Source organism: Argentina silus (assembly GCF_951799395.1).
Source record: "Argentina silus genome assembly, chromosome: 1".
Lineage (NCBI taxonomy): Eukaryota > Metazoa > Chordata > Actinopteri > Argentiniformes > Argentinidae > Argentina > Argentina silus.
Window position 1 is genome coordinate 30,373,352 of NC_139655.1, and position 11,851 is coordinate 30,385,202.

The 11,851-nt window shown below is 44.0% G+C and overlaps 2 protein-coding genes across 2 annotated transcripts; one reads left to right on the forward strand and one right to left on the reverse strand.

The window, feature by feature from the left end:
• Nucleotides 1–80: 80 nt before the first annotated feature.
• On the forward strand, nucleotides 81–1,396 carry LOC310803977 (transmembrane protein 69-like). Its single transcript, XM_083669016.1, has 3 exons — nucleotides 81–193; nucleotides 447–492; nucleotides 675–1,396. Exons 2-3 carry the CDS (start codon nucleotides 454–456, stop codon nucleotides 1,386–1,388), a joined length of 753 nt encoding a protein of 250 aa, XP_083525142.1. The 5' UTR covers nucleotides 81–193; nucleotides 447–453; the 3' UTR covers nucleotides 1,389–1,396.
• A 1,545-nt stretch (nucleotides 1,397–2,941) lies between these two features.
• Nucleotides 2,942–8,227, reverse strand: ipp (intracisternal A particle-promoted polypeptide). Its single transcript, XM_083669003.1, has 10 exons — nucleotides 8,154–8,227; nucleotides 6,923–7,381; nucleotides 6,325–6,536; nucleotides 5,896–6,115; nucleotides 5,604–5,759; nucleotides 5,105–5,272; nucleotides 4,235–4,372; nucleotides 4,031–4,153; nucleotides 3,561–3,781; nucleotides 2,942–3,167 (listed from the first exon to the last, which is right to left on the reverse strand). Exons 2-10 carry the CDS (start codon nucleotides 7,287–7,289, stop codon nucleotides 2,943–2,945), a joined length of 1,830 nt encoding a protein of 609 aa, XP_083525129.1. The 5' UTR covers nucleotides 7,290–7,381; nucleotides 8,154–8,227; the 3' UTR covers nucleotide 2,942.
• Between the last annotated feature and the right edge of the window lie 3,624 nt (nucleotides 8,228–11,851).

Sequence of the window (11,851 nt, forward strand, 5' to 3'; positions counted from 1 at the left end):
CTACTCCCAGGTCCACTAATCGATCGTTGCAGACAGAGCAGCAGGACATCGAACTTTCATCAACTTGACAGGGTCAGACATGGCTTAATCGAGCATGGAAACTAGTTGTTGGCTTCGGATGACCTTCTTCACACATCTCCGCTATAAATTTCAGTGGACTGAGGGACAAATGTAAAATTGATTATCACGAAGGGTGACTATTTTTCTAAACATATGCTATAATGACACTTATAGGCCTGACAGTAGTCGAATTAGAACCCAGTGGTCCGGTAATGAAGAATGGGTCACAGTGTAGCTGCCTCGACTAGCTAAACCAGTGTTATCATGTAACATTGCAAAATAGCTTATATTAAATGTTCGGTATGCATGCCATTACTTCAATGCAATGTAAAGGCACATTATCTTTGCAAGTGAAGTGACCAATGCATGCTCCCTTTTTCTCTTAGGTTGAAAATGATTTCATTTGCATTGAGGAGGTTGACTCCGTGTGGGGTAAGCGGAACATAACATCAGTCTGTGATATTGATCTGCATGTCAACATGAGTAGTTAAAACAAAGATAGTCTGGATCCTCTGGACCAGGATTTGGAATTAGATGTACCACATCAAAGCCCTAATGAGAAATGCATTACTGCCACAATGCCCTATCAACAACACTATCTTTCCTATCCCCAGGGTCCCACATGGCGATCTCTGCAGCAGGTGTTCCGAGTGTCCAACTACCCAGTGAATAGACAATGTGTTTACACCAGTTCCTACATGACACAAGCTTCCTCAGCACTACTGCTCCCCAGACTACCCAACAGGCTGCTGAGCCACAGACCACTGAGCTGCTCTGCCACTCGGCTCTGCCAAGGCCAACCTGGGGCCCCAGAGAGAGCGGAGAGGGACCAGGAACGCCTCAGTATGAAAGTCCTTGCTCAAGCGCCCAAGCCTGCACTGTACGTGGGCTTATCTGGCCTCATTCCATTCCTAGCTGCCCCTGTCTTTATGGCTGTGACACAGTCCTACTACCCTGAGGTGGCCTATGCACAGGTGGTCTACGGGGCTTCCATCGTGTCCTTCCTGGGTGGGGCCCGCTGGGGGTTTGCCCTGCCTGAGGGAAGCCCGGCCCAGCCTGACTGGATGAACCTGGGCAACAGTGTAGTGCCCTCCCTGCTGGCCTGGATGGCGTTGCTATGCAGGGACAACATCACAGAGGGAGCCCTGCTGGTCATCATGGGACTGGGCCTGTCCCTGCACTACGACCTGGTCCTGCTGCCTGGCTACCCTGGCTGGTTCAAAGCCATGCGGACTATCCTCACACTTGTGGCCACCTTCTCCTTAGTGGCCACACTGGCACTGAAGAAGATGTGTCCAGAGAAAAAGATCAAGGCGCTTGAGAATTGACAAGCTATAGTGGCTAGGGAGTTTTTAATAATGGCAAAGACCAGACTTTAGTAGCTGTATGTAAGTTCTGCACTGCAGTGAGATGATCTTAAAAATCATTGTGACTCAAAAATACAGTGTTTCTCTCATTGGTTTGGTTCCAAAGGCTCACCTGAGCCCAATCCACCACACTGTTCTGTAAAAATGGATCATGTAAAACAAAGACATAATAAAGAGACAGAGACATTTTGTACGTCTGTGTTTCCATTTAATCAATGTGCTACTGATACACTGAAGTACATCAATGTGTGAGGGCTGAAATATAAATTCACTTTGTTATCTAGTGCTGTTGCTGAATGAAGGGAATAAAAGGGAATAATTCCAAGCTCGGTGTATTAAAACAGTGATGGCTGACTAAAAAGGCACCCATATTTACAGTGACACCATGGCTGCATTTGAACATAAACACTGACAGGAACCAGTACCAATTAATGCGACTTTTAAAACATACCAACATCAGTGACTGTTTCTACAGAAGACGTAGCCTCATATGCACAGCAAAGCATTTTCAATAACAGTTTGACATGTGGACCATAGAACGTAGCTTAAAGTAGCTTCATGTCAAGTAAGTGCAGGACAAGGTTTAATACGTCTTAGTGTAAACAACTTAGAGTAATAAGCCCCTCAAACACATTGCAGTCTTATTTCAGTCCAACATGAAACGGATATCCCAGTTGAAATGTAGAAAAGTTTCTGGTGTTAATTGATTAAAAGTGGGTCAAAATAAAAGTCAATCCAAGTGCACAGGTCATCCAGTTCATATCATGTCACAGAGAAGAGAGTGACATTCTCATGAACATCCTGGAGTGTCACTGTATGATGAAATGAGACTTCCCTCTGTCAATTGAGAGCCATGTCTATCAGTCATTGAAATTAGGCTACATCCTGAAAGTGCCACAGTTTTCGAGTTCACACACACTTGCTAAAAGATTACAGTACACAATGGAAGCGATTGACCTTGCAATCAAGACACATTGACACACCTCTTTGAAACAGAGCAGGAGATAAAACAGGCAGGTGCCTTGTAACTGACTGAGCGCTAGGTTGCCATATGACTCAAATTTCTTGGCAGTTATCATCCACTTGTCATCCATTTGGCTCAGTGTTCAATGTACAATGTCTAGTTCAGCAATATCAAAACAAATGATCCAAAATAACAAAACAATCCAAACATTCTGTAAATCCACCAACTCAAAGCCACGGAAAAGAGTGATTTTTGACCTTGAACGCCAAACTCTTCGAGCAAGAAAAAGGCCCTTCGTCTGTGCTCTGAGCATAATGTCTTGTACATAGTCAGGTTTCCACTGTAGCTCACACTTCATTGGCTGACTGAGGGTACGATGTGTTTGGCCATGGATATGAGAGGGGGACAAGTAGATTCTACCGTGGCATCCTGCCACTGTACAACATCTAAATCCATTGCTGGTGAAGGCCATGTTTGAAGCGATAGCAATAATGTGTTGGAGGAGGACTCTTCTGCGATATGGCTCTGGATGTAAACAGTGGACCTGTCTCTCAGAGGACGGCTACCCCTCCGTCACAGCGGCTGGTGATCATGTTGCCGATCTCAGTCCAGGTGTCCAGGTGGGGGTCATAGATCTCCACTGAGTCCACCGTCACAGGTGCTGAAAAGTCTCTGCTGGAGGCCCGCCCCCCAACAGCGTAGAGCAGACCATTTACGGCTGATACGGACACCCCCGCCCGCGCCACCGCCATAGGTGCCACCTCCACCCACTTCTCCTGTGGAACGAAAGACACACTGTGGTTAAAAGACACACATTCACACTCTGTGTACTAGTCAATAATACATGCTCATCTATTGCCATTCATACAAACACATTTCTTTTGACATAAACATCTCAGCTCTCTAACCTTTTAGTCTATTTTTTAGTCAACTGGGTAGTCTGGGGCTTTATCAAAGTATACAGGCACCACCTCCCCTCCATAGGCGAACATCATTTAGCATGGGCCAACTCAGTTACCATGTATTATGTGAAGTATCCCCTTCATGTTATTGTTAAGCCAAAGCCCAATGTCCATATTGTATATGAACAATAACTAATTGTACTAATTGTGAAGCCTTCTGTGTGACAGCAGAGACAGACACCAGACAAGAGACAGACAGGCACCAACCTCCTCAGGACTGTACTTCTCCACCGTCTCCAGGGAACCCAGCGCCTCATTCCAGCCTCCCACGGCGTAGATGCAGTTGTTGAGGCAGGCCACGCCCACGTAGGCCCGTCGTGTAACCATGACAGGCAGGGCGCTCCAGCGGTGGGAGATGGGGTCGTATACCTCGGCCGAGCGCAGCTCCATCCCCTCGTCACTGATACCCCCGATCACATAGATGAACCCTGCAGAGCAATCAAAGGCCACGCAGATCTAGTTGGTTCAGAGGACCTTCATAACAATAACATTATGAGAGTATTCATATAGATCAAAGGGGAATATGGTGTGAATATGGTGGTACGTTTTGGTTGTACATGTACTGTACATGGATTTGTAAAAAAAAAAAAAAAAAAAAAAAAAAATGTTTTTATCACTGAATAATCATGCTAGGCTCTAGATCATAGGTTCTATAGTGATCTCTGGGAGAGACTAACCCTGTAACTCGCAGCAGCCAAAATAGTATCGTGGAACCGCCATGTTTCCGATGATCTCCCACTTGTTCTCTGCCGGGTCGTAGCGCTCCATCGTTTTCCCAATCTCAGATCCGATCCAACCGCCTGCAAGAACACAGTAGGGAGGTCACATGATACCCTCTTCACATCTACCTTCCATGTCCCAAGTGACAGGCTGGTGTTTACCTAGTGCGTAGAGCGCCCCGTGACAGGGGCAGACGCCAACCCCACAGCGTGGGAAATTCAGAGAGGCTACAGCCGCCCACTGCTTGGTCACTGGGTCATATCTCTCTGTGCAGTCGAATATCATGGAGTCCTTCTCCCCTGGGGAATAGCAAACAGAAAGCACAATTCTATTATGCCAAATGGAAATCCCACTGTGAAATATCGACATGTCAAGCTACAGTATGACTGTGATCGCATTATGGCACTCGTACATCGTTTTGGGTTTTACTCATGCACTTGAGGGACCGGCATCTATTAATGTGGGATTTATTAATGATGTTTTGATTTCCACACACTGTGTATAACAAAGTTGTTCTACTTCTACCTCTCACAGACAGACAGACAGACAGACAGACAGACAGACAGACAAAAAGGCAGGCAGGCAGGCAGGAAGACAGACAGACAGACAATTCACAGACAGACAATACACAGACAGACAGACAGACAGACAGACAGACAGACAGACAGACAGACAGACAATACACAGACAGGCAGGCAGGCAGGCAGGTAGACAATTCACAGATAGACAGACAGACAGACAGACAGACAGACAGACAGACAGACAGACAGACAGACAGACAGACAAACAGACAGACAGAGAGACAGACAGACAAGAAGGCAGGCAGGCAGGCAGGCAGACAGACAATACACAGACAGACAGATAGACAGACAATACACAGACAGGCAGACAGACAGACAGACAGACAGACACAGACAGACAGACAGACAGACAGACAATACACAGACAGGCAGGCAGGCAGACAGAGAGACAGACAATACACAGACAGACAGACAGACAGACAGACAGACACATTGAGTGGACTGTCTCACCTCCCACTACATAGATCATGCCCTCCAGCACGGCCACGCCCAGCCCACTGCGGGCCTGGTGCAGGGAGGACACAGTGGTCCAGTACTGACTGAAGGAGTCAAAGCGTTCCACACAGCTGAGGGCTCTGCTGTCACTCCAACGGCCGCCCTGCAGCCGAGTGTAGCCTCCTGAGACGGGGAAACCAGACGTGACGGGAGAGTGTGGTACTTGATAATCAAATGATTTTACAGGAAAATATTCTCCATTTTGTTATCATGATCATAGCATTAAAGGGGCAATCTGGGATTCAAACAACAACAAAGCGGTCTCCCCGCCACTTTTTTTTTTGGTAAACAGCTGAGGGACGGGGCTGGAGAAATTTAACCAATCTCAAATTAATAGACTGAGCTATGGATGCCAGAGCTCAAGAATCAATGGCTACAAATCATTCATTTTAATGTCCAAAAATGTATATACCAATCCCAGACTGCCCCTTTAAAGTTTACCACCAAGGCTTACCTATGGCATAAAGATACTTCCTGGCTTTTCTCCTGGGCCTCATCCTGGCAGGCTGTAACAGACTGTACATCTTATTCTCCTTGGGAGACTTGGTCACCTCTGTGTATTCCCTCAGCAGAGTCTGCAGCGCCACCCGCAGGCTGAAGTCGGAAATGCCTGCAAGGGGAAATGAAATGACGAAAAATCAGTGGATTTCAACAACGTTTGGGTTGACGCACGGAATCATCCAGTGCTGTCAAGTCCTTGGTGAGCTCCAGGCTTCTCTGTGTACTGTACTGTGGGTCTCAGCTACCTTCGATGTACTTGAAGAGTCTCTGTGGGGAGAGCAGAGGGAAGCGTACAGGATCCAGCAACTCCACCACATGCTTCTTCCTCTTGGCCACGTCCTGCAGAAGCCAGTCCATGGCTGCTGTGAACACCTGGTACTCGTCCTCGATCCTCAGCTCCTCGCTGCGCAGCAGCTTCACCAGCTGGTCCTTCGACAGGCCCCAGAACTCATCCGACACGCACACCTAGACAGACAGAGTTCCTTTGAATGTGTTTTTATGTGTTTTCTACTGATTTGAAGACGGGATATTCATTTCTGTCATAACGACATACTAAGTAGATGAGTGGTAAGGAGAGAGACCCTGCCTTTGAGAAGTCATTGGGAAACTTGAAAATAAATGAAAAGGAAGATAAAGGGAAAGCGAGGGATGAGGGGAGAAAGAGAACGTCGCACCTCCAGGAAGTGGACGTGGATGTAGTTCTCAGTGAACTCCAGCATGTCCAGACAGGCGATCTGCTCCAGGAACTGGTAGACACCAACGCAGTTAGACGGGTCCATGTGGCCCTTGAGGAACTCTCCGCAGATGGACACCACCTCACTTAGCTGCAGCATGTCTGCTGCCACCATCAGCTCCTGCATGTTCTCCACTGTCACGTTGATCATACCTGGGGGGGGGGGGGGGGGGGGGGGGCGGCGGGCAAGCAGCTCAGACTTCATTCCGAGTTCTATTCAGAGAGATGTGCACAAACAGAGAAGCTAACCTATCATCAACCAAAATAAGCATCAACTAAGCTATATAACACAGTGGTGCAATTCATGTTGAAAAATATGTGATTGATTAAATGCTTTTCTCAAAGCTTTCTGAACATTGGCTGTTGACTGAGAAGAATAGCCCAAGTCTAAAAAAAGGACCTGAAATACACCAACACACTAGTGTAATGAATGCTGCATCACTAATGTCCTATGTACGAATTAAACAAACAATACATCTTTCTCTCTAATCGTGGTGTGGATATTGTCTGTGGATGGAGAGCATATATCCTGCCAGGACCTGTGTATACAAACTCCAGCAGGACCTCGAAGACCTCGGCCTCCACTCCCAGGATCTGGACCTCCTCCTTGTCGGCCTCACTCATCCCCCCGGAGAAGAGGGCAGAGAAGTAGGGGCTGCTGGCAGCCAGGACCAGCCTGTGCACACTGAAGACCCGTCCGCCCACCCTCAGCCTCACATCACAGAAATCTGTGCGGAGCCTCATCTTGTTCATTTGGGCCAGTATGAGTCGAGCATATCGGTCAGAGGCATAGAGAGCTTGCTCAGGGGACTGGGTCCCCACCGCAGCAGCGGTGTCACCACGGCCGCTACCCCTAGAGATGGAGGTAGAGGCAGGTGGGGACCGAGGTGGACCCATTAAGGACATGGTGACTCAGTCACAGAGACAGGGGCTGTAGTGTGTCCACCCGCCTACAGCTTCATGGCACAAGGTTCTCTAAGCAGACACGTCATCTGACTCTAGGGCAAAAAGGATGACACACATGACTGGGACTGACACGCTTTCAAAAGTCACATTAAATTATACTATTAAGTCATAGTAATACATGGAGCAAATATGTGGTGCTATTGTTTAATTTTGACCTTAGTTTGAGTATTTGTATAAACAAGACATCGTGAGGGATATGTGCTTGTTCCGATTGAGTGCAAGTGACGCATTATGTAGCCTAACTGTTTTCTCAACAGATCCATTCGTGTCATATCTGGTCTTTTTAATTTTTTTGTCTTTATTTTTTTTATTTTTTTTACATCATCGTCTGGTCTTGTTCAAACTGCACATCTTGCGCATGACACATTTTCTGAAGCACATTTCAACCACCAAAATAAATAATGTGCAAGTGTCAATGCGTCATAACATAGAATTTCCATAATAGCTCAGCCTAAATCCACAGTTTTAGTTACTTAGTCTAGCTGCAGAATAACAGACAAACAATATATATTTAGGTTCAGCTAAAACCAGACATATTGTGCTGTAGCTAAATAAGTTAATAAGATAATATTATCTTTATAAGATGTGCAGCATCAGCTGGTTTAGGTGTGTCTCTCGCCACCCTAGAGACCATTCGGTTGATATGCAAACATACCCGCAGCTTAGCTAGCTAAGCTTGATGGGTGATGGGTGATTACGGATGCGGTCAGACCAGATATCATTAGAAGGGTAAATCATGACAAACCATACACCTATCAAAATGTCCGTGTGCCTGTCTTCAAACAGGAAAAATACAACACTGACCTGCAAAGTTGCGTTATGGTACTCATGAATTGTTTTGGTTAGCGATAGTTGCTCAATTGCTGCAGGCAACTTCCGTACCAGACTGTCAATCTATTTTTCTAGATCAACTGTATGGTCTTGCGTTGAATCTGAATACTAGGCCTAACTAAACAAACACCAAACGCGTTTCACTTGACGGTGTCTATCGTCATAGACGGTGAAACCCGACAAGTCGTATCGTTGATTTAATGACAAACACTTACATGAGCGGTTTGCATTTCATTCGAGAAAAAATATTTGAAAAATATGTTCTGCTGTGCGATGACGAGAACCTAAAAATGAATCAAGCTAGATTCATTGTGCGAAGTGTTTTGCTACTCAGTGATTTAAGCATGACATTTAATATATGCTAATTTAGAGTCCATTGACTTCCATAGTTTTTTGGTTAAAAATGATAACAATTAGCTCTTAGTTACATGCCCAGATAAACAGTCCCAAAGTGTGGATTAAAGTTTGTTATGTCCATAGACTCAGCGTAAGGAACCAAATATGTGATTTTGTGATTTGGCTGAACTATCCCTTTAATTGTTACGAGTATGACAATGACCACAACAATGTATAATATATCGGATTCCCCATAAGGAACATTCAATACTGTAAGGAGAAGCACACCATATTTCTACATGAAAAGTTCCTTAATATGTAGTTTCTGTCGGTAAGAAAACACTGCTAAAACAACTCTCACATGTCCTTGGTTCCACTGACCATAAGCACATGTGAAATAACAAACGTACTAGTATTAAACATACAGTGCTCTTCATAAGCATTAGAAAGAGGAAGCATTTAGCCTTCTTTTAGCTCCATACTCCAACAGTTTGGATTTGAAATCGACTTACTTCCAATGAGGTTAAAGTAGAGATTCTTTTTCCGACATGATTTGTGGCCAAATCAACTCAAATTAACTTTCTGATTTGGTTGGAAGTTACTTTGAGGTGATTTGGCCACGAATGTTGAACTTTGTTTGTGTTCCCCTATCACTCCCACTGTTTTTTGATAGCGGTGGCTGAAGTTAGATGCAAGTGTGCAGACGATTGCTATTGTTTTGACAGGTCATTTTCACATAAGGAGGGTTGAGGTGGCCGTAGTCAATACCACTAGATGGCAGCATTACCAAATCCATGTGAATCAATTAAAACCTCTCTGTGTGAAGCATGAGAGGTCCAGAGACTGGGGGCCAGACTGCTACCCCATTGCCTGTGTTGCTGCCGACCTAAATATATGGAGGCAGAAATCATAGAAATCATAGAATTTAGCTCCAATATGAATGTAAGTATATGCATCATGTTGAGAATGGCACACATTGCCCATAGAGTTTGCAATGTCTATATCTTTCATGTGCTTGTTTTAATTTGACCAAATCCAAAGCACATCATGCTAATTGATTGATCATTTTAAATTGGGCTGATCTGCTCAAGGCCCCTACAGATTCTTCCCGCACTGTCCTTAACCCCTGGTTGTACATCCTTTTACATGTCCACTATCTGACCGGAACAATCAGCTTACTGGACACAATTAAAATCGAATCAGGACAGTAGGCTTGTAACAAGCTTCAAAGCTTTTGTAGCCTGAAGCCCCCAAAAAGAGTGCCTTTATCAACTCATTGGACCTTGACTGTAATAAAACAAACATTCCTTCTTTTGTCCCTGACAACACATCCAGGTGTAGAATTCTTTCCCCATCACTATATCATCTACTTTGAATAGACATTACATTTTGGACATGGAAATGCAATTTGATTGGTCAAAATGGCTGGCTCTGAAATGTGCAAGAAAGTGAATACTTTTCAAAGCACTGTATCTGATAATGGCTTATGTGTTTACAGCATCAGTGGTCCTACAGTATGCTGCTAACAACTGGTGACTTAAACATGTCCAACATAATGTAACTTAATGTTTGAACAGATCATTGTACCTGCTCCATGTCATTGTGATATCCTTGTAATAGTATTGTTTCTGCTGTTCTGTACAGTATTTCATATTTGTTTATACTTTGGGTTTTTATCGGTTGTTCTATGTTTTATCACCTCATTGTTGTGCCTCTTGGCAATGTCGTCATTATAAATGGCGATTGGTTCTCAACTAACTTCTTTGATTAAGCTGATATTAAATGCTTTGATGGGACTCTATTCAGTTTTTCTGGGATGCTCTTTTACCTGTATGACCTAGGTTTAAAATGATTGATTAATAGAGATATGTAATATCTTCGATATATTTGATCACTTTTTATTAACATAAGCCTGACATCAGGCAGTCTTACGAGAATATTTCCCGCTCATCTTAGTACCAACAGTACCAAAACCTCTCATTGTTACTGCATTTATCCAAGTAAATACTACAACTAGGTAGCCCAAGAAACAGGACTGCAAAATAAAGGGTTATTATTCAATTTAAGGCAAAAGTCTCTGATCGACTGAGTAGCTCTTAAACCATCTGAGTAATTGATGTAAAAGTCTTAACATTTTCCATAAAGGAATACAGAACAGCACTATACTTCAACGCCATACAAATCTGCTTCTAAGGGGTATCAATAGTGATCCTCTCATCCTAGCTGGACTTATCCTTCTCAACCCTCATTACTCTTGGCTGACCTCTCCATCTTACACTTCCAGCTCTAATTCCTCCACAATTGGTCCCCAGTGGCCCCTCTGCCATCTGCATGGAGCTAATGGTTCTAAATCTCATGCCACATTGCAATTGCGCCATGGCCAGTGGACATTCTAATCATTTCTGTGCTGAACTCCTCCTGTTACATGATTGTCTTCTGACTCTACAGGTTGACTGAGGCCCTCTGTTGACTGAGGTGAGATAAGGTGTGAGGATTACAAGGGCTGTGTTTGAGGAGGACAGTGTCCTGGTCAGCTCAGCTCTACCTGCCCCTAATGCTGTGGAAGTGTCTTGGCTTAGCATTAATGCTCCCATCATTAACATATATACTCCCTGCAGGTCTTGGGTTCAAAAGGGTTGCATTGCCAAAAGGCCAGGCAAAAAGGTACCAAGCCACTTTTTGTACGGTTATAAAACATGGTATAATGCTATAGACCTGGCTAATTAAGGGGACCACATAAGGTTACATAACGTGTGATGTCCCATCAAGCTGAATACTGCAGCTCTGCTGTCGTCTTTGGAATAAAAATACTGTAAATAGAGTACGACAGCATATTAATGTACCAGATCACGAGGTACCAGTGCATGTCCTTTATGTTACCAGGAGTCAATTCTTATGCAGAGACAGAGCAAACCAGGACATGTATGACCTGAAGACATTAGCTATTATATATTCTACATTATTATGACTTACACTTTTATTAATCTATAAAAACATTATCTATATATATGCACACTATATATAATATTACTATGGTACATTTGTGGGCATGATCCTTGAGGATGTCCCTTAAGAGATAATTACATACATCACTAATGTACACATTTATGGATATAATAGAAGATAGGATCTATTGGTAAAAACATTTCACCAATAACACAGTACTGTAGAGTTTATCTATGCATACATAGCAATGGGATGCTTTTCCCCTAGATTGTGGCATGGATTCTAATTATAAATGCTAGACACAACACAGTGAAATCTGTTACACATACAGACATGATACAGTATGCCATAAATACAATCAATAATGATAATAGTAAGAGTAGAAACAA

Coding starts and splice junctions, on each gene's coding strand:
- ipp (XM_083669003.1), bottom strand. CDS start 7,289: ATGTCCTTAATGGGTCCACCTCGGTCCCCACCTGCCTCTACCTCCATC. Junction 6,116..6,324: donor TCCACGTCCACTTCCTGGAG/GTGCGACGTTCT, acceptor CTGTCTGTCTAG/GTGTGCGTGTCGGATGAGTT. Junction 3,168..3,560: donor AGAAGTACAGTCCTGAGGAG/GTTGGTGCCTGT, acceptor TTCGTTCCACAG/GAGAAGTGGGTGGAGGTGGC.
- LOC310803977 (XM_083669016.1), top strand. CDS start 454: ATGATTTCATTTGCATTGAGGAGGTTGACTCCGTGTGGG. Junction 493..674: donor GGAGGTTGACTCCGTGTGGG/GTAAGCGGAACA, acceptor TCCTATCCCCAG/GGTCCCACATGGCGATCTCT.